The 23,122-nt window shown below is 40.3% G+C and overlaps 1 protein-coding gene across 2 annotated transcripts in view; it reads right to left on the bottom strand.

Annotated features, from left to right (window-relative positions):
• Positions 1-23,122, bottom strand: part of CCDC141 (coiled-coil domain containing 141) — a 188,954-nt gene that overhangs the window by 55,855 nt on the left and 109,977 nt on the right. For both annotated transcript variants that reach the window (XM_028124937.2, XM_028124918.2), the window contains exons 8-11: positions 19,745-19,917; positions 6,604-6,745; positions 4,741-4,860; positions 2,863-3,054 (exon numbers count right to left, since the gene is read on the bottom strand). In XM_028124937.2, the coding sequence (XP_027980738.2) occupies positions 2,863-3,054; positions 4,741-4,860; positions 6,604-6,745; positions 19,745-19,917 (627 nt within the window). The remainder of the gene's footprint in view (positions 1-2,862; positions 3,055-4,740; positions 4,861-6,603; positions 6,746-19,744; positions 19,918-23,122) is intronic.

The following is a 23,122-nucleotide window of genomic DNA, read 5'->3' as shown; positions in this document are numbered from 1 at the left end:
GGCCTCATACAAAACAAGTGCTCACTGACAGAGGTCTTGGAAAAGACTCTGAAGCTTCTACATGGGACTTCTGAAAACTGATGGGGTCATTAATGCAATGCCAAGACACAGAAGAAAAACACATTTGAAAAACAGATAATTGGTTGTGTTTTGTTGAGCTTTATGAGCCTACAGGATATATAAGGAATTAGTATGATTGGAAGTTGAAAGCATTGGTCTGGGGCTTGGAAGAGAGGGGGCTGAGGAACCATTTTTGAGTTATTAGTGTATTAAAACCACAGGCAGGGGTGGATTTTGTATAGAAAGTGTATAGCACGTCCAAAGGAGAGCACAAGTGAGAGCTCCCTGACTCACCACACTCGAGAAACAGAAAACTAAATGAGGAGAAAGGAGAAGGAACAGATAAAGAAGTAGACAAGATGATGCCACTTAAGTTGATATCCAAATAAGGTAAATCTACAGAGACAGAAAGCACTTCCGTGCTTGCCTGAAGCTGCAGGGTGGAAGCCAGGATTGACTAAAAGTATGCAGCAGGCCCCTATTTGGGGTGATGGAAATATACTAACACTGGAGTGTAGTGATGCCTGCACAGTTCTATAAATACACTAAAAATCCTCACACTCTAAAACAGGGGAATTTTATCCTATGTAAATTGTACTTCAACAAATCTGCCTTTTAAAAAGTCACAGGAGGTGAGAGCAAGAAGTTAAATGTGGCAGAGAGATTAACAGGGATGAGGACTGAAAATATAGCATCTCATTTGTCAACTAGCAAAGTAGCTTATCAGGACAATGTCAATGGAGGGAAAGGGTGGTAAATGGCAGGACTGAAGGGGGAATACACTAGAGGCAGCGGGGTGAGGCTTGGGGAGGACAGGCAGTCAGAGGCGAGAAGTGTCATCTTCCCGTTCGGAGAGCGCAGGTGCGAAGGGAAGGACAACAACAGAGCGGCAGCCTTGGTAAGGATAACACCATCGGCTATGGCTGTAAACCCACAAGAAGGAAGCAACGGAAAAAGCAGATTTGAACAAGTGGAGGATGGATCTAGTTGAAGCTCGATTCTGAAGGGCATAGGAGTGTGCAGGGAGGGACTGACGGCTGATTCATGTTGGGCACAAATAAAGGCTTCACGTTATTGGCAACTGGGGGATGCCATGTGTCAATATGCTTGGAAATCGAAGGAGGCCAATGTTTTATTGTGTCATATGTGTCAGTCACATACAAGGAAAGGGCCTTGGCTGAGATTTAGGGATGGAAACTGGGGTAAGATGTTTGAGAATCACTACTGAATGGGCGCCAACAAGGGAGTGTACGGGGATCCCGGCAGAGGCAGAGACCCATACACTGTAACAGTGCCAATCAGCACAACTGTATGATTTTCCGTAGGAGTGTCTGAAAGCTGAGTAAACAGGGGCGTTGGTTTGGCCTGGTATTGGGAATTGGCAGGGAGAGTCAGGGTGGACGGCAGGGTGATGACGGGATGGAGTGGGCTGGAAATGAATAACCAAAGCTGGTGAAGAAAGAAGGAAAGCCAGAGAGGGTCAGAGGGTGACAGACTGAGAGTACAGCCAAGATGAGAAGGACAGAAGCCTCTACCAGGGAGCAAAACAGATTTAGTGAACGCAGGGAGGGTGGAAGGATGTGAGGTTCTTCTGAGAAAGTGTTTCTTGCAAAGCTAAGGTTCAGCCCTAGAGAGGCTCTTGGACCCAAAGGCCAGAGCCGACCATGGAAGTAGATTCTGAACTAGAAGCCAAGCAGGTGCATTTTTGGCAATGAAGACAAAGAAAACAGCATTTCTTTGTACCTTCTCCACCATTTCAATTTCCGAATAAAAATGTTCAACAGGATAATCCTGTCAATTGCAATACCTTTCCCAAACCATAAGGGTTCAGGGCCAAGAAAAACTAAATAAAAGTTTAGGTGACAAAAGGCAGAGTAAAGACATGGAACAGGGGCAGTGGTTACCTGAGATTTGCTGGGACTGGGCATGGCCTTCCTCCCGAGGGGCGAGAATTCAGAACATTATGGAACGAGAGCTGACAGAGGAGATGTGCTTAGGCAGGACACTGGTGGGCTGGTGGGGGGACAATTCCCAATACCAGGCCAAACCAACGCCCCTGTTTACTCAGCAGTGGGAGGGTGGGGGAGAGAAAAATTCGAGCATGCTCCCTAACTTTGGTTGGCTTTACCCCGGAGTGGACCGCGTGGGCTCTACCTCCCACTAGGCCAGTGCCCGCCTCCCTGAGAGCAGCAGAGTGTGCATGCTCCTAGGTGGCACCCTAGCCCTTTTCCATTACTGATACCATCTCCCAGAGACTGGGACCTCTGAGAGATGGAACCGTAGTCCACAGGAGGGAATTTCACAGATTCTCTAGTACAACCCTGTCAAAATAGTGCCTCAGAAGAAGCTCTCCGAGGTAGACTTGTTAAAAGGCATCAAACAAGAGAGATCTGAGATGACCCAAAAGCCCATAATTTCTGATTCTGTGTATGTATTTTAAATGAATCAAAGTAATTGTTGGGTATTCAAAGAGATTCATGGTGGAAGATGACTTATTTTTAAATAATTTTGTTCTCTGTTTAGGATATTATAAATGCTTGTGGGCCACAGTAAAAAGCATTCCAACACAACCACCTTGCTTATTTGTGAATATATCTACACCCAACACTTGCATTATTTTTTAGGAAAACAACCTACTCTTTGAGTCCTTGTATGGTGCCTTGGAGAATAAAGGGCCAGTAAGTGAGTACACGCATGGGAGCGGAGGATACAGGACCACCCAGCAGGGCTTCTACCCCAGAGAAAGCAGGAAGAAGGGCAGAGACCACCTTGCTGAAGAAGGTCAGCACATGGGCACCATACCTCTTCTGAGGACTTTAGAAATGCCACATAAGTTTGCAGGACTTGTGACCTGGAGCCGATGCTTTGGCCAAGTATTTTTAATTCTTCCTCTAGCCATTCAGCTTTAGAAGAAAGCAATGCCACTTCGTCAGGTTCAAATTCATTTTTCTCTGTCATAAGTTTTGCAGCTGCTTCTAATTCATGTGCTGTCTCCTATGAAAGGAAAGCACAGGGGGTCAGAAGCTGACAGGGGAATCATGAACATTCACATTTCATTACCTTCTGTACATCCATCTATTACAATTATTAATTGAACTTGTACCAGAACTCTCCTCAATGAAAGAAAGGCATAACTTTCAAAACTTAAAAAAAAATTAATCTTAAAATGAAAATCATCTCAAATTATTCTCTCACTCTACCAGCTCTGCTTTTCATTTGGAGCATTCTATTTTTTGTGTGTGTCACAAAGAGAAGAAAGGTTGTTTGGTATGAAAAGTTATAAAACAAAATGGCAGAAATGTTTTGAGTAATTCATTTAACAATTATATATGAGGATTGCTTTTTGAAATTTAACAATAGCTCTAGCAAATTCTTAAACTAATTTTGTTACACAAGAGATGACAAGTTTATAGAAATTGTTTACTCCTTGTTTAATTTATAAAAAATGGCATGTCACTTATGCAGTCTTACTTAAATCTCTATCTAGAAAGGTTTTTGAACAAGGGTAGGGGAAATGTTCTATATGAAATCTGAATAGCCCACAGGGTTGCTCTTCTGGGTTTTCTTTTGAGTGTAATTTCTGGCAGGTAAAATCTCACAGAGAATGGATAAGCTGGTATGGTAGGCATTACATCTACAATTGCCACAGAAAGAGCCATGTAAAATTTTATGTGAGACTGAACTAGGAATCAAGCAAAAATGAAAGAAAAAAGCTTCACTGTCATTTGCAGCAAGAAGGAATTGCTTCCCTGCTTGTATTTAATATGCTTCCCAAGTACTCCAATGAATGAAGCTAATTTTCATTTCCAAGTGTTGCTTCCAGATAGCACTCTGGGTAGGAGGAAGCAGGGGAGTTTCTCCCTGTGCCATTTCCTCCCTCCTTCTACAATTCTTAAAATAAAATAGTGAAATTGAATTCATACATATGTTTTATTTTAAACATTTGAAATAATGAGTTAAAAAAATTCCATTAAAAAAAATCAGTTTGTCTATGAGTTCCCAAACATGAAGGAGGTCCTCTGGCTGAGAACCGATGGAATAACAAGGCCATTGCCTACTGACTTGGGTGAGCTGGGACAGCTGCTAGACTCACCTTTCTAAACATCTGCTGGGGCTGGCTGGGACTCAGTGCAGATGTGGAGCTACTACTAGCAGGAATAGTTGAACCTAAGTCCCAGGGGAAAAGGGGTGAGGAGGAGCCAGAGAAAGTGCCGGGAAGAGGAGGGTATTTTCTGTCCCTGAACATTGGGCTTGCAGCAAGACTGTGTTTTTTATTTGCTTCCTGGAATCCTGCATTAATGCATATTGCTTCTGGGAATTTTCTTTTGTAACTTACTCTAGCAGAAAATCACAAATAGTCTTAGAAAAACACTCTCCCTGCATCCTGTGGCATCCCAAAAGGAGATGCTGACATCTCCCAGGCAAGGAAAAGGGGCCAGATGAGTGTTTAATACCAGGTTACAAAGTTTCAGTGAAATCAAACACCCTAATAAGTGCACATATAAGTATAAATAATTTAGATACACATAATAGAAGTTTTAAGTCATTATTTACCACAATATTAATTTAGAATTACAACCCTCAAGAGAGCTAGCATTAAGTTTTATAGCCACTGAATATAAAGAAAAGAAGTCATATTTACAAAATCATAACCACAATAATAATTCCTATTTAGTTTACCTTAGCTTCCATATCTAGTTCCAAGTATTTACTCAAAATCTTCCCTGATTCAGAAAGGCTGGAACCAACATCCATTGCACTGGAAAGTACTGGACTGATTTTCTGAATTGACATTTCCACCTTTAGCAATAAAGAATATATTGCAGTCTTAGTAAAACATGTATTTGCATACATGTCTGCATATGTATAGAAAAGATAAATACTACTCTCTCTATTCCCATTGTACTTTAAATGGATATACCAATTTCCATCTAAAAATAGTTTTAAAAATTTTAGAATGTCATGTTAAAATTAATTATGTTGCTCTTCATATAAGGTAATGCTACTGACCCACCATATACCCAGGGTATATGTTTAAAGACATATATTTATTAACAGACATATATTTTATTAACAGCAATGAGATATAAACAATCATCCACATCTTCTAAGAATTTATCACCTATATTACCTAGAAAAGATAATGCACTTGCTAACACATCAGCAGAGATGAATTTATCTGATTAATTAACTCATAATCATCCACTGTAAGTTGAAGGGGGCCCAGTAAAGGCACATCTTGAAGTAAAGGTCCAAAGCCTGGGTATTAAATCACCCTGGAGGTTGCTACGTTTAGGAGCCCTGGGGCAGTACCAAACCCTGTACATGTGACAGTAAAACACAGGGACCCACATGGGCCATGTAATTGATGAATGTGGGGGACTATGATTTGATTTTTAGTACACACGAATCAATGGGAAAGTAATCTTTAAAGGGTTCTATAACATCCAAGTTACATTCTTCATCTTCTGGCTTTCACCAGGGCCCATACCTCCCACAGGCAAGTTGGCTCTGAATTGGCAGTAAGACAAGGATCAACAGTTGTCTGAGTTCCTACTGTGTTGTCCACCACCACCAAATTAGCTTGAGTCTCAAGCTCCAGGGAATGTGGCTCTGCAACTGCTGCCATATTTGGACTCTCCCTGGAGCCAGGCTTCGGAACAAGTCTCAGATTCCCAAGTTTCAGGATCAATAACAGGTGGGAGGGCAATGTGGATAGAGACGTGGTTATTTAACGTCCTCTCCCGTGAAGTCTACTAATTCTACTTGTTTAAGCCAGGCATATGAGTCCACTGTATCAGATGAAGACATCATTGAAAATCTGAGACCCAGCAGGGGCATCAAGGTTCATTAGCATTAATGTCCCCGAGCTAGTTTTCGCTGTATATCCCAGCTACAGTAAGCAATTGTTTACTTAGCCAAACAGCAGCTGCCTGGTTTTATTCCTCTTTGAAAAGAGGAAATAAATTTCTCCTGTACTGAGTCATTGTATCCACTCTGCAGAAAGAGGATTTTCACATGTATGTTTTTATTTGGAATGACCACGTCCTTTGTGCTGACCTCCCTCAATAAAGTATGATAATGACAACTTATCCCTGGAAATCCCTAAAACATCATTTTTGGTATTTATGTGCCATCCTCATGTTGTATGATACCATGTTAACTGAAATATGTGCATACTTGGAACCAGGCACAGGCCCACATAAAACAAGGACACAGTCCCAATGTGCACACAGTTCAGTTCTATGCAAAGCAAGAACTACATTTGGGTGTACGTGTTCAGGGTTGGCTGGTGTGACAGGGAGGATTACACAGCAAGTTTTAGCAACCTGGGACAGGAATGGTTGCTGAGCAATAGTGAACTATAACTCTCTGCTGTTCAATGATAAAATCCAATGTGGAACCTAAGGGAAGCCAAAGGAGATGTGCCACTATCCTCCCACCATGCCCCACGCTGCAGGTGCTGTATCACCTTGTCTAGTATCACCAAGGAAGGAGCTGCATCTAAGTAGCAGCCAACGGAGAGCACATTTAAGAGACTACCTTCTTGAGGTGGTCCTCCACCAAGGCAGTTAATTGCTGTTTCTTAAGAGCAAATTCTTTGTGCGCTGAACACTGTTGGGTCAGTTGGTCCACTCGCCTCCGAATGCATCCCATCATCTCGTGGACTCCAGTTACCAGAGAGCTGAATGGAACAAGTCAGCTGTTAGTTCACCCCGCCCTGATAGGGAAGCCCCAGGAACAGGGAATATTCAAAGTGGGTCTGCTCTTTCATGATAGGGATGAGTCGATAAAAGTTATCAAGCTTTAGGCTTTAGGATAACAGAAGTTAAGTAACATTAAATTACGTTCCCTTGTTTCAATCAGTCAGTCAGTCCTGCGGGAAAAGATGAGTTATGGGTTTTTGCAAATTGGTCCAGTCTTCTTTTCTAGAGGTTTACTTTTTAATATTTCTCTAAGATACTTTGAGAACCCTATGGCAAAAAGAACAGTATGTTTGCCAAGAGTTTTCCTGGGGGTGTGATTCAAAAGCTTCATTTATCTAAAGATGCTCTTTGAATAGAAATGTGGATCAGCCAATTAACAAAACATTTACTAATCCAATAGGGTAAAATATTTATGTAACACTAAGTTCCTTGTTCTCGATGATGACAAATGCTCAAGGCTATATTCATTAAGTGAAAACCAAGTTATCACCAACAATTAGGAATCTAATGTACTTGTTCATAAAAATAGAGACTGAGTCTCACATTGTCATTTTTCACCTCTCATGAGAAAGAGAAAAGTGACATGAAAGCTCATAAAACGCACATGCCTTTAGAACAACACATGACCTTAGAGAGTCAGATCCCATTTGCTCTGGTCTAAAGATAAATTAGCAAGTTTCCTACCCATGTCCAATGTAGGCCCACCAGCCATGCAAGACAATGAAGGGAGGTTGCTGGTGGAATGAGCACCTTTTAATTTGTCCACCTAGCCCTAAGACAGAGCCTCTCCTACTACATAAGAAATTGAAGCCTTCAATTTTGTGTCAGTCATTTCCTTCAAATACTAATAAAGATTAACATGATAACTCTGAAATTTAATTACCCAAAGTTAAAAAAGATCTTGGAGTGAGGTACAGATTTCAGTAATTTTACCTCAAATAATTAATTTATGACTCTTTAAAAACGAATTTAATTAGTAATGAAATGAGGGCAAGATCTCATATGACTGAGAGGTAAAGTAACTTCACAGGAATGACAATAAAGCTGCCAAAGGGGTGAGAATTCATCAGGCAGCTTGCGAATCTTGTCGGATGTGTGTGGGATTCATGTGTGTCCTGTGGGTACCACTGGGGCCCCCAGAGAAGTTTAACTGGGGAGAGAAAATGAAACCACTGTGAGGAATCTTACTCCTGACACATAGTGTTCCACAGATGCTACACTTACAACAATTAGTTTTGTATTTTAATAGCTCAGGGACGTTGAAAAGTATAATCAAGAAATCAGGAGGGTTTTATAGAAATAATTCTAGTGATACTTAAATCCACAAATTTTGTAAATAAAAGCAGTATATTGGTAATACCAATCGTATTTTGGTTAGATTTTAGACTTTGGGACATGATATACTAAAAAAGCACTTAAAAGCTCAGGTGTCCTATGTATTATAAGTTCCAAGTTCTCTGTAGAATATGCAAATCTGGAATGAGAAAGACCAGTAACAAAGAAAAGTGAAGTAGCTGCAATGTGGAAAGAAGATAGAGAGAACAGTTAGTGAAAGTAAACATTTTCTAAAAACAATGAGCGCTACTGTGGCAAGGCAGCATTTTTAATGTTTTAAATAGTTTCTTTTCTAATTCTCATTACTACCCTATCATCTGGGTGTAATTGTTATCTCCATTTTGTAGATGAGCAAACCGAGGAACGAAAGGCTCAGTAACTTGCCCAGGTCACCATTATTAAGTGGCAGAGCCAGGATTTGAACCTGTTCATCTGATCTCCGAGTCCACACTCTTGACACATGATGGGATGGGAAGGTATTCGTCCTCTAAGATTTCACCTTCACTCGAGTTGACTGTTAATGGAAACAGGATTAGCCTGACTGGCGTGTTCTTTTGAAATTGGCGGGCTTCTCCAAAGCAATATCTGCCTGTAGTTTGCGAAGTGACCACTAGAGGGACACTTGTCCAACTTCATGTTTTTTAAAGGCGCCTTCCAGCAGAGAACAGAAATGGGGAAACAAAACCAGATCAAGCATTCCTTTTGTGAAAATATTGCTCTTTAGCAATTTACAATTTTAATTTAGATGAATCACAACCAAGCAAATGCAATCTCTCTGTGTCTTTGGAAGGATGACTCCTTTTCAATTTTTCAATGACCTAGGAGGTTGGGTCTCATTTTGTGGTGATTTGTGCCTTATCATATATATCTATTGCATTGTAAATTTTTTTAAGGGGGGGCTGGAGGGGCAGAGGGAGAGGGTGAAAGAGAATAATGCAGCCCGATGCAGGGCTCAATCTCACGACCCTGAGATCATGACCCCAGCTGAAATCAAGAGTCGGGTGCTTAAAACCCTGAGCCACACAAGTGCCCCACATTGTAAATTCTTTAAGGGAAAGGACAACATTCTTTTCATTCATATATCCTCTGTAGCCCTGAGCACATAGACTTGTTAGTGGATCAATGCATATTTTCAAATTAAATAAAATACACTTTAATCAAAATTTAAGGGAAAAGAAGATATAGATTTAAGAACATATGCACAGAGAGTTACTGTATAAAAATGTCACCAGTGAAGTCTCCAGTAGTTTTTAAACAATGATGACTTTGCCCTTTGCTCACTTACAGAAGACTGACCAATTTCTTCTTGGACGTTTGGCATTTATCATTAGGTTGAGTGGGACCTCCTCTATTTAAAGCCTCAGAGCGGACCACTGAATCTCCTTGTTTGGCTGTGTGTTATTGCCTGTCCAGGGTACATTCTACTCTTACTTGTGACTTAGACCCCTTCCTCAGTACAAGGAGTTCTGAATTATCTTGCTTACCCTAGCCAGCTCTGGTTTTCTTTCCCCAGTGTCAGCTAGATCATCTGTCTGATCAGGCAGTAATCTCTTCCCTCTCCCTGATTCCCAATGGGCATATATCTGTCACACCTCTAACCCCAGGGCCACTCCCTCCCTCCCACAGTTCTTTTTTACTAAAAAACCTAATGTGCACGTGACAACCAACTCTGATTCCCTCAGTTTCAGTTAGGAATATTAAACACTGATTCCAGACTCTTCTTTTGAACATTCCAGAACATTTTAAAACATGTATAGCATGCATATTGGCAATTTTCTCAGAGCCTGAAAAGCAGATGGTTTGATCAAAGGAAAAATACGACCTCACTCTGTGCCAGCAATTCTTACATGAACTGAAAATAAATTACTAGAATTCCATCAGTCACTCAGGAATGAGTCTTATTCCTTCCCAGGTATATTAACTGAATGATAGGGCAAGAACAGAGGGCAGGTAACAGAACTTGATTGGACGAAGTACCCTGTCATTTCGTTCTGACTCTGAAGCCATCTGCTCATGTACGGCCTCACTGGCTGGACGAGGGGTTAACAATGGACTTCTGGGTCTAACAGTCTGTGGCTCTACAACTTGCATTGTACATACTGATTGATCTCTGGGTTTTCCTATACGAATGGATTAGATGGTGCCTGCCTGTGGCATGGACATGAAGTACACCAGATTATTCCTGATGCTGACTTTGACTTTTCCAAGCACCACAGATACTCAGAAATGACAGACTGTGAGGGCTTCTTCAGACATTTGTTAGAAATTCCATCATGGGAGCACTTTCTCCCCTACTCACTGAGCCAGTAGAGGAGAGGAAAGGGGGAAGAAAAATGCTTGACTTATTTTTTCTAAAGAGCAGAGACATATTGACTCCTGGCTCAAAAATAGACGGTTCTATTTGTTGAACGGAAGCAGTTGCCCCATCTCTGCATCTGTTGCAAATTGGGGCTGGGGGAGGGGCGCCAATCTCAATGTTAATGTGTTCTAATGATTCTTTCCGGAGGATGGCAAGTTGCTTTCAAACCTTTCATAAATTACTATTGGCAGCCCATCTGGATTAGGAGCTGAACCAGATGGTAAGCACTTGACAGCTTACTCTCTCATCTGAAGGAATCAGCTGATAATAGTTTTATTTTTGTCTGTGAACAAATTATACTCTGAAAATGGAAAAAAAAAATATTTTCCTTATCTTTAGCTTGCTGCTTCTTTTGATAGGGACCCAAACAGTGTCCCTTCACATTCATGATCTTTATTTTGGAGGAAATAACGGCTATTGTCTAGTTTTCATCCCTACTTTGAAAAAAAAAAGTGCCAATCATACTGTAGAAGTGGAATGTATGTTTTTACCATTTTTTTTCTCTGACTTAAGTTAGTCACGTTTTGAATGCCTACTACTAAAAAGTAGTAAGTGGGGCTGAAGCTACAGATCTCCTGCATTCTGGTCCAGATGCGTGACAAGCTCCACCCCCAGGAGGGCACAGACAGCAAAAGGTGTCCTGCGTGAAGGGTACCATAGCTAGGATTCTACCTGAAATCAGTAACAGAGAGGGCATTCTCCCTCCTTGTAAAAGGTTGGAAAATGCTATCGCCAACTGGTGCTGGGGCCAAGAAATCAGACATATCACGGCAGTCAGGAACACCGCTCCACCTCCTGCTGCGTCTCTGAGAGCCACAGCTTCTCCATGGGTGACCCTGACCAGACAATACAATCTGGACGGAAGACACGGAGTTCAGGGGGAAGTCACTGCAAAGCCGTTAAAGAGGAAGAGCCAAGAGCAGAGAACAAAGCAGGGAAAATAAGCAAAGAACAAGCACCTCCCACTCCAGATGAGAGTACAATCTAAAATTTCAAAACACACGAGGAATATAAATCCTACCAAAAGACAACTCAACAATTGAGAGAGAAATGTACTCATCTGAAACAAAAGCTAAGTAGAGCAATCTGAAAATGACCTTAACTTAAATACACCTGAGATCATTAGAAAGACAAAGAAAAAACCAACACCTATAATTAAAGAACAAGAAACTCTGAAACAAAAACAGTTTGAAATAGAACAAAAGTAGCTATAAAAAAATGAGTTAGAAATCTCAGAAATGAAATCAATATGGTTATAAAAACTAGAAAAAAAAATCAAGGGGAAAACCAGTGGGAGGGATTCCCTGAGGGCACAGAGCAAAGGCTGGCCGAATGACAAGTCCGGAAGGCAGTTCAGTCTGAGAGGCAGACCCAGAGGCTCCAACCTCTCTACCAGGAGTTAAAGGAGAAGAGAAAAGAGAGAACAATGGAAAATCAATATTTAAAGAGCTAATCCCTGAAAATTTTCCATGATTGATGACAGAAATCCTCAGAAAAAAGGGACATAGCAAGAACTAAACAGACCAATATTCTCATTTAAGATAATTTGGAAAATATGTAATTACATTTTAATGTAGTTCCTTCCAAAAAGCTTTTCTCTTTGCAGTCCTTTCCTCCCTCCCAAGTTAGAACGATGCTATCTATGCAATTTGGATCCTGACATTATATGGCGAGGATACTCTGTCTTCAAATAAACCTCAAAAACACTTTCCATATTGGCTTAGAACATTCTACAATGTGCATGCCCTCAACCTATTCAAATGTTTCCCTATTTTCTGGGACTATTTAGAAGGTTTTCAGGTTTGCGCTATTATAAACAGCACCGTGATGAGCATTTTATTCATAAAAAGGCCCACTCACTTCTCTCCCTTGCTCTTTTCTGGGGTTTTTTGTTGTTGTTTTTTGTTTTTTCCCCCTCTCTAATCTGAAAGAACTTTTCTACAGCATCCAGTGTATAGATTTCTGCCCCCTTATTCAGCCTTCCTCTCTAGACTCAGCAGCTTCAGATCTTCTTACTCTGGGATGCTTGCTACTTCACATCACATCATCAACGAATATATTCATATTGTAGTGAGTGACTCCTAGATATCTTACAAGAACCTAATCTAATTATGTCTAGATTTAAGGGAAAGTGTGAACTTCGCATGCTTTCCATATTAACAGTTTCAAAATTATAGAAGCCTATACAATGTTACCAGGCCCAGACTGCAGTTATGACATTTACTCAACCTCTAAAAAGAACAACTTAATATACACTTGAAAATATTTAGAAAGTGGCTGATTAAGTCCTTAAATGCTTGGCAGAACTCCTCTAAAATGCAACCATAGATAACTGTATCAGGCGAAGGAATTTCTGTTTTTGTTTCTTTCTTTTGTTGGAGGGTGGGGATTGTTTTTGTTTTCCACTTAGGATCTTTTAAAAATATTTTTACGAGGATAAAAGCTTTCTTTTTAATATCATACCAGCACCATAACATTTCAAATCAAGCCACCTAGTTTGTAAATACTAAGATAAGGAACATAAAAAAAGGCTTCCCACATGGTTGACCTTGAAGGCTGATTTCAAAACAAGGTCATGAGCTGGAGGAGGAGGCAACAGCTGTTACGAGTCAAACAACTAAGTAATGATTCAGAACACCACAGAATGAAAAGTGACTCCATGAGACAGAGCTGACCAATACAAAGGAATTTAGAAAACACTGAATGGCAGACATTGATTCTGCTCATCTTGGCTAGATGTAGAGCCTTCATCCATCTTAGACTATCAAATTCAACAATGAATCAACTTCAGCAATTCTTAAGTCCTTCACTTGATCTATCCTGATCACAGAAGCTAGAGATTGTGTCTCCCTTCTGTGAAGAGGTGGCCTCAAGCCCCACTGCCCCCATGGCTTCCTCCTGCCTAGAGCACACTCCCTTGTCGTGTCATTCCTTGAGTAGCCATTAGTAAGGTTCTGGAGATTCGGGGCCAGGTTTCTATATCTTTGACTACCCTTGAAGCCTGGTGCTGGTATGTCATATGTAATGCCTATTCATACATTCAATAACTTTTTAAATAAACTGAAAGAAAGAAAAAAATTGTAGGGAAGGGGAGACTTGAGTGAAACTCACAGAGTACATTTTAAGCATGCCAGAATAAAAAAAAAGAGAATCCATGTGACCAGCCTCCTTGTTATCAATTAAAGTGGAGTGAAAGGAATAGACAGAGAGCTAGCCAGCTAACATAGTGGTTCAGACCTGCATTCCAGGACTCACTTTGCCTCTTTTTACCATGTGACAGGTAGCAGGGAAAGTTACTGAACCTCTCTGTGCCCTAGCTTCCTCGTCTGCAAAACAGAGGCAATGATAATAGTAGTACCCATGGCACAGAATGGTTTTCAGGACTAAATTTTTTAATGTATATAAAGCACACAAGCGTTTGCAGTTGTTGCCAATGAGTGTTCGAATAGTCTAACTTGCACCTGCTATGATCTTGTCTTCTCTCTCCTGCCACCTTCTCCTCCAGCCACACTGCACTCCCTTCTGTTACATCTTTGCTGTTGTTCTGCTAGGTCCCCTCATCTCCCAGCTATGTGTGTGGTAGCTTCTTCTCCTTGAAGAATCTTTACCTGACTAAATCCCCATGGTCCCCTCCCCACAGTGACTCTCTATCCCACCTCACCTTTATAGTACTCATTGCTGTGCAAGAGCATCTCATTTCCTGATTTAGCTGTTGGTTGGCTGTTTCTTCCTACTAGAATATAAACAGCATGAAGGCAGACGCTTCCCCTACTGCATTAGATGCATGGGAGCATCTGATTTATAAAATATGCTCAATAATATTTTTGGAATACATAAATGAATAAATGAATGAACCATGTTCTGTCTAAAGTTCGTTCCATTCACCATATCAAACAACAGAAGTAGTGGTAGCCAACATAAATGAAAATTGTGAAAAGAGAATGTGAAACCCCTTGTTTTTATTTCTTTAGAAAATATAAATATATGAAGATTAACATTAAGTAGGTAATAAATGTTAGATCAAAAGAAACAATACTTAAAGTTAAACCACAACAAACTATCAGTCAGGATGAGGTTCATAAGCTTAAATTCACCGTAACGAGGTAGAATGAAAACTGGTCTCTTCTGCAAAGAGAGAGATTGAGTTAACACTGAAGCAAGTTTGGGGTGCCTGGGTGGCTCAGTTGGTTAAGCGACTGCCTTTGGCTCAGGTCATGATCCCAGGGTCCTGGGATCGAGCCCCGCATTGGGCTCCCTGCTCTACGGGAAGCCTGCTTCTCCCTCTCCCGCTCCCCCTGCTTGTATTCCTTCTCTCGCTGTCTCTCTGTCAAATAAATAAATAAAATCTTAAAAAAAAAACAACAACACTGAAGCAAGTTTACTTGTAAATCTTAAGTTAATTTTAGCAAACAGGAAAAGGCTAATGGATATTGCACAAGATGGTCTTGTATGTTTTTTAGTTCTGCTCAAAGACGATGCCAAGTGAAGCTTTGGAAGAGGTGAGGGGGACTAGAAGCCAGGAACTTTAACTTCAGTGTAAGTCTAAGTTTGACCATTATCAGATGCAGTAACTTGCATCATCACTAAATGCAAATGAACGTACGAAGATGTCTTTAAAATTAAAGTTTAGTTACATTAGATGACAGATATTATACTTTGAAAATATAATAAATTATTTAGCAATGATTCAGAATTATCACCCGATTACAGGGAGAAAATAGAAAAGCAAGGAAACATGTAAATAACCATTATTTATTTTGTGAGGCTGCTCCAACTTCAAAGGTGTTTGATTCCAGGATAGAAAAACAATGTGGATCTGTTCCTAATAAGGCAATAGTTACAGAAAAGTAACAATAAAGGTCTCAGATTTTTACTGGAAGCATCATCTCAGATAAATGTGAACTCCGAAGTCCTATTTTGTTGACTAACAGGAAAAAAAAGTTAGATCTAAAGGTCTCTGAAATTCCTATCTGCCCTAATACTAAATTTTGCCTTTTATTACCTTAAAATAAATGCTTATCTCTCCTATTTCAAATATAACCTTCCTCAGTTTGTGAAAATGAATATAATGTGGTGCTGCTGACTCTATTGTGATTACTTGAAACAACCATGTGACTCTTCATATTTTGCTTTTAAAGCTCTTTGTAGAGAAGGTTAAAAAAAAGTGAACCAATTGTTAAAAGAGTAGTGGTTTCATTCAATTAAAAAAAAAACCTCCATTTTACAGATGAGGAAAGAGTTTCAGAAAAGTTAAGTTTAAAAGTCATGGCATTGTTTTGGTCCTAAGAATGCATGAAATAGAACTCCTTTGATACTAAATCTTAAGTTTCTTATCCATACCAGTTTTCAAATGTCTGATAATGGGGACCTTAGTCGTTTGTGTCCTCGAAGTGTGGCTGACATTCAGAAACCTAGGATGCCATGCGATGTTCAGGGACATGTACTTTTCTCTGCTGAAATTGGCAGTATGTTTATTCCCATTGCCAATGTTCTAAATTCTACCTTCACTCCAGCAGTGTCAGCAACTTGAAATCTCCTTCTTAGGTTCTGCTTCCTTCCTATGATGGTGACCCACACCGTTGAACAGATGAATCATTAGATGAGGAAAAGAAGCAAGTCTCAAATGTAATGCATGGGACTGAGGTCCGTAGCTATGTGTGGCTTTAGTTTGCTACTGAGATTCTAATGCATTTTAATTCAGTTTTTAATGGATTTCTATTCTACATCTACCTTCTGAATCAAAAATGTCCTTTGCCAGGTAACAATTTCACTTTACCTTCAGTTCCTCCTGCAAAATGGAAAAATAGTATTGATTTGTAAAATACTGTGACATCTCAGGGCAACAAAACACCTTGGAACTACTATGAAAGCTTGTATATCTAGGATGTTGAAAGAAACCATATTGATAATAATTATTATTTTTTAAAAAATAGTTACCTAACATTTTTAATTCAAGTTTCTTGAATCAGTCCCTCACTATTGCTTCTTCTATTAAGACTCAGTCTGCAGCCTGAAGAAAAGAACTGTAGATACCCTTTCAAAAAATATATATATATAGCATATATATATAACATATATATTATATATGTATAAATTAAGACTACAAAGAATAAAGAAGGAGAAAAGAATGAGACTAGCTAAGTAAATAAACATGTTGACCATGACAAAGTGGGTGGCTAAAAACAGTCACTAAAGCCTTGAAAACAGAATGCAATATAAAATATAAGCACTTCCCTTTTATATTTGAGTATTGAAGATGAAATATTACTAATTAGAGCAAGTTTAAGGGTAATAAATTTTGACCAGTTTAAGGGTAATAAATTGTGACCAGCTTTCCGACTCCAGGAGCTAAGCATCAACACCGAATAGGGAACTTTAGTTTCTGGCCAGAAGCGGGGACTAGATTTACCCTCATGCCTGAAATGACTAGAAGAATAGACAATGGATGTGAAACAATAGTTCTCAGACACTGAACAACAGGTAGCCCAGGACGGTGGTCCCTGAGAGAAGGGAAGCGAATGAGATATGCCTTATGATTACATCAGTTTATTGCCTGAGAGGGAATTTCCTGACCAAAGCTCAGGGAGGTGGAACCCAAAGAGAGCCTGGAGATCTTGCTGAGTTGAGGAGACAGGGCTCACACTTTGTGAGGCCGAGGCACCTGGAATTTCTGGGGCAGCATACCAGAGACAGATTTCCAAAGATCTAGGGAAAGGTCTTGGGCTGCCTCCTGATCTACCCATGGATGAAAGGAAACTGCCCAAGCCAGGGAAAAGTACCACAAGTAAAGAGCAGCCTAAACGGAGTATCTGTGCTTTGAGACTCACTTGCAAAACCGACATGGAACGACATGGGACCATTCCCCAAATTCCAGCTGGAGACCTCACCAACTTAATCCAATCATCACAACTCAGATCAGTGTCTGACATGTACCCTGAGTCCAGGCACCCTACAGGATAGCTTCCTCTTTTTTTTTTTTTTTAAGGTTTTGTTTATTTATTTGACAGAGACACAGCGAGAGAGGGAACACAAGCAGGGGGAGTGGGAGAGGGAGAAGCAGGCTTCCCGCCGAGCAGGGACCCCGATGTGGGGCTTGATCCCAGGACCCTGGGATCAAGACCTGAGCCGAAGGCAGACGCTTAACAACTGAGCCACCCAGGTGCCCCATACAGGATAGCTTCTGCATTGTGCAAGACACATATACATCTGGAAGACTGGACCTTTAAGCAGGGGAGAGGAGAAAGGAGTATGCCCACACTTTGGGGCCAGATATGGGTGTGTGAGGGCTCCTGGAGCAGAGCCAACACACCATTACCTGATGTATGGCTTGGAGGGAAAGTAAAGAAACTTAGTAGCTACAGTTGTTAGTTTTCAAAAGGGGAGAATCATTTTCCCTTCTCATAGCTTCAGCTGTTTGGCTCCTGTTGGAAGACCCTGGATTATTTCTGATCTTGGCTTTACATAGTCCCATGGCAACCATCACAAGCCCTGGCTAAGTATCTCTGTCCAGATTCAGACTGTCTTCTGAAAAGAAAATTCCCTAAACCCCAATTTTCCAAATCAACACCTTTTAACACATCTAAAATAGAGCAGAATGAAGATTTAAAGAGAAATAAATTCTTTTTAAAAAGTAAAGTAAATAAAGAGAAATAAAGCAATTTTACCACACTTGACCTATTTAATTCTTCTTCAAATTTAATGTCTTTGAGTTTCAAGAAGATTGTTGATACAGAAGAGAAACAACTGGGTTCATTTCATTTGCACACATCTGTCTCCCTCTGTTAAAATGTAAGCCCTGCCTTCATTTCTTCCTATATAATATATGTTCCAACATCTGCCCCAGCATCTCCCTTTTCTCTTCCAATCCTGTCCTTTCTCATATGTTCCCATTGTGTCCTCTTTCTGTTTCAAGGTCCTTCTCTCTCCTCATTTCCACCCAGATTTAAACCTACTCCTGATACACTCACCAAATGTGCTCATGAAAGCAACCTGCCCTCAGCACGCTGGTTAAGAGCATGGGGTCTAGGGCCCATGCCCTTGGCTTCAAATTCAGGCTCTGCCACTAACTGGCTGTGTGACCTTTTGCAAGTTACTTAGCCTCTCTGTGTCTCAGTTATTTATGCAAGGAGAACATTCATAGTTCAATGGTCCCTTCCTTATCTGCAGATTTGTTTTCTGTGGTTTCAGTTACCCATGGTCAACCACGGTCCAGAAGATGATCTTCCTTCTGATCCATCGTCAGAAGGTCAGTAGCAGCCTAACACTATATCACAATGCCTACGTCACAGTGCCTACATCATGCACCTCACTTCATCTCACCATGCAGGCATTTATCATCTCACATCAGCACAACAAGAAAGGTGAATACACTATACTAAGATATTCTGAGAACAAGAGAGTGAGAAATCACATTCACATAACTTTCATTACAGTATATTGTTGCAAGTGTTCTATTTAATTATTAGTAACCATTGTTAATCTCTTACTATGCCTAATTTATAAATTCAACTTTATCACAGGTATGTATAGGAAAAAACATAGTATATATATATACATACATATATATATATGTGTGTGTGTGTGTATATATATATATATATATATATAGGGTTTGGTACTATCCGTGGTTTCAGGCATCCACTGGGGGGGACATACTCCCCCCTGGATAAGGGGGTCTACTCTTGTGGGTCTTGTAGAGCTGCTGTGAGGATTAATGACAGAATGTTCCTAAGCCTCCTGGCACAGTGCCTGGCACATGGTGGACTCTCAGTTTTTAAAAAAGGGAGCTATTATTATTATTAATAATGTCATCTTTTATTTAGGGTTTTGCTTGGTGAGCCACCAAGGTCATAAATGAAAGGGAATTTGGGTACTCGGGTATTCGGGTATTTTTTTTTTCCAGAAAAGAAAAAAGGAACAGGGTAGACTCAATATTCATGAATTAAAAGGGAGAAAGAAACCCCACAGAGGTGCTGGGCTATGAAAAGCACTGAGAATTAAGCTCTATTTCTTCTTTTGCCCTTTCTTTCTCCCCACCTCAGAAACTCATAGGAAAAAAAGCTTTAGCATCTTCGGGTCCTCAGGCTCAGAAGATGGGCTCATTTCTGGATGAGCAATGCTGTGTTCAGAATCACTGGTGACCAACATTCAATAGATCCTTTTAAGCCATGTCACAATGCAGCAAAACATCAGAAGCAGAAAAAAAAAATCGTGCAACTTATTTTTTTAACAGGTTGTGGAAACTGTGAAAAAGCTTGTTACCCTGAGGAAGAAACAGACTTACCTACAGGAGTCTACTTGGCTGATTAAGGCTTGTCCCTTTTGCAAAGCATCAGCTGTGCAGTCTTTAATTTCTCTGTGTAATTCCTCATGCCTCACTGCCAAGACAGGCAGACTTAAACCCTCTGATTTAAGGAGCTTAAGGTAAGCTTCAACTCTCCCAAGTACATCAAATGCCTGCCAAAGAAAACATACTTTCATTTTCTGCTTTTCTAGTTTAAAATCTACATTGATGTGTACATGAAATACTAGAGATTAAACCAGCCTATTCAATTTATTAGTTTGATCATAACCAAAAACAACAATCTGAGTCTGAGAAAACAGCTGTGTAGTTTTAAGGCTTCATTTAGGGAAACTGATCATAGCTTAGCTCAGCATAGATAAATGTTAACACCATAAACTTACCAAAAGAGTTTACATTGAGAATGTGTCTATACAACACAGTTATAACTGTGTGGAATTCGGAGAGCCAAGCTTGCTTTTTGTACTTTTTGTAGTATATACAAATAATGGATGAGATATTTTAAAAATATTATGCAGACTTTCACAACCTGAATGTCTCTGTGATGCTCTTAAAAGGAAATTGCCCAGTAAATTGCACTTTGAACCAGAATCATTCTAGAGAAATATTCAAGAAATACCCCTTGTCTTTCCAAGTATAAGACCTTCTCCCTGCTGCATCCAAGACATCCCTCTGTCTACAACGATTATAATTTGGTTCTGAAGCTGTGCAAAGACTAAGACCAAGGTAATATTTAGCTTCTGGCACACAGAATAGGATTATGCAGAAAAAACATCGCCTTGCAAACCAAAATATTGTCTAAAGAGAAGTTTTTTCTTTTTTATTCCTTGATTTTCTTCCTTTATTTAGCAGATCAGCAACGAACCACGGGGGATTAAGTTTATGGAGTTAACAGAGAGTAGAGAGGAGCTACCCTTTTGTCCATTAAGGCTGAGCTGGCATTAAGATGGAGGAGTATTTGATATGAGGGCAGTAAAAGAAGGCCGTGGTAATATGAGGAAAACAAAAGGAGAGCAAAGTGCAATGGTCTTCATAGGTGTCCTGAGAGCACATTTCAGACTCTGGGCCTGGACAGCAGGAGCTGAATTAGGTAAGTTGAAGAAAAGCTGCATGGCAAGGGAACCCTTGCCATGTTGCCCTTTGGCACTAGTGGAAGAAGCCACCCAATGGGATGCTCCATACCAGTCTGAAGAACACTCCTATCCCAGTAAGCCTGATGGTGCCACAGTCAGCAGTCTAGCCTTCCTGGACTGTTGAGTTGGAAGCCAGTGAGCTTGGTAGGGGCCCACCAGGTGCAGTAGGAAGAGTCCACAGAAGACTCATGAGAAATGAAAGTGGTTGGCCTCGTGGGTCTAGTCACCACTGAGACCTGAAGAGCGGCCAGAGGAGCAAGGCTGAGTTGATGCTGAGAGAACACAGTTTAAGCCAAAGGTGGGGCGACAGCCACAGAGCTCTGTGAATGTGCTCATGCACCTGCGCCTGGCTGCCATCTAAGGGAGGGAGTTGTAATGTCAGAATCAGAACTGGACAAAATTTGAATTTACAAATGAAATCTCTCCAATACTGTCCCATCACTTATCTGTTGATATTCTGTAGTCCCGTCAGTTTCCTCATGTCTCCTGAATCTGTTCTTTCTGATCACTTAAAGTGTTTAAAACAACATCATTCCCCTTTATTTAGATGATAGGAAGTAACAATATCAACTCCAGTTTAATGAGAACTGACATGTTCTCCTTCTATACTCTGTGGTTCATGATCACTTTCCATACAGCCAACAAACATTCTGGAATGTCTGCTGAGTTTCAGGCACATTGTCCTGAATGGCCCTAGATGGAAGTGAGAAATCTCCATTGTATGGTGGGGGAAACTGAGTCTCAGAGAGATTAAATAAACTGCACAACGTGATACTTCTACTAAGTGGCAGATTTGGTCTCTGTCCTAAATTTGCCTGGCCCTGAGGCCCCTGCTCTTAAACCGTGGCCCATGGAACCATGTGGCAAAAGATTACCAGGGCAGGCTTAAGAAAGAAGGGACATTTCCAAGAAGCCCATTCATCTTAGGTGGAAAAGGTAAGATTTTTTTTTTAAAGATTTTATTTATTTATTTGAGAGAGAGAGAATGAGAGACAGAGAGCACGAGAGGGAAGAGGGTCAGAGGGAGAAGCAGACTCCCCGCTGAGCAGGGAGCCTGATGTGGGACTTGATCCCGGGACTCCAGGATCATGACCTGAGCCAAAGGCAGTCGCTTAACCAACTGAGCCACCCAGGCGCCCCTTAAAAAGTAAGATTTTAAAACTTAACTTTTTATAAATAAGTGTCTACCTCTCCTTCTTGTAGGTGAGAAAAGATAGGGAGAAAGGTTGAGTGATTTCTCTTAACACTGTATAGGACTGGAAAAGGAAGATAGTTTTATTAAAGAAACTGTGAACCTGAAGACTCTTCCTTATCTGATCCCCCTCTTTTTCTGCAGTTGGCAACAGAGCCAAATGTGTCAAGATGCTGATGTTAGAAAAGATTATTTGAATTACTTTCTCAATCTTTCCAAGACACATTGAAATGCCACTTGGCAATAGCCACTGTTTCTGGTATTTTGTTTTATATTTTAAATTTTTATTGCTTCCTTTGAATAGAGTCTCATGTTAATTAAAGTTTAGTTTTAAAATTAGTGCCAAAAACAAAAATCCGGTGTAGTCAAAATTTTCATGAACTCCCTTAAATCATGCTTAAAATTTAGTATATGGGAACTAGTGCTTATAGTAATACATATTCACATTGAGGATTGGAGCCACTGAGCTAGACTAAAGGAAGAAATAAAGAGAAAGTGTATATACGTAGATGTCAGGGCATTCACTTCTTTCTTCCCTTAAGATAATTCCCAAAATTCCTCCTGTGAATGGGGGAAAGAATAGAGAATTCCAAAGGGCTTTTTCTTCTCTACAAGTTTCACTCCACTGTTTTAGTATTAAGCCACTATAACCTTAATACATGTTTGTTGTTGTTTTGAGAATTAAAGAAGGAAAAAAATATGAAAGTTAGGGCATAAGGATGGACATGGAGTAAGTACTCAGAAAATATTTTCTTGCAATTACTCTAAATCTTGATGGGACACATCTTTGAAAAGTTCCTGAGAAGAGCAGGACCATCTGCGGCCGGTCATTCATCCTGCTTGGGCCTTTCCTCCTATGGTCCCAGGGAACAGCTGCTACTCTCATATCCTTGGGCATTGGTCTCATCTTCATAGGCGTTAGATTCTAAAGCCACATGTACATTAAATGAATGTGTGAGGTGACTCCACCCCCTTCCTGAATGTTATCATAAAAGTATTATATCTCAATAATATGGGAATAAATTGAAGGGCTAA

Source organism: Eumetopias jubatus, unplaced genomic scaffold (genome assembly GCF_037043125.1).
Source record: "Eumetopias jubatus isolate StellerSeaLion01/CBP00866 unplaced genomic scaffold, mEumJub1_p1.0 scaffold_3, whole genome shotgun sequence".
NCBI classification, from domain to species: domain Eukaryota; kingdom Metazoa; phylum Chordata; class Mammalia; order Carnivora; family Otariidae; genus Eumetopias; species Eumetopias jubatus.
The sequence above is the reverse complement of the archived record's forward strand: the minus strand, read 5'-3'. Positions and strand labels throughout refer to the sequence as shown.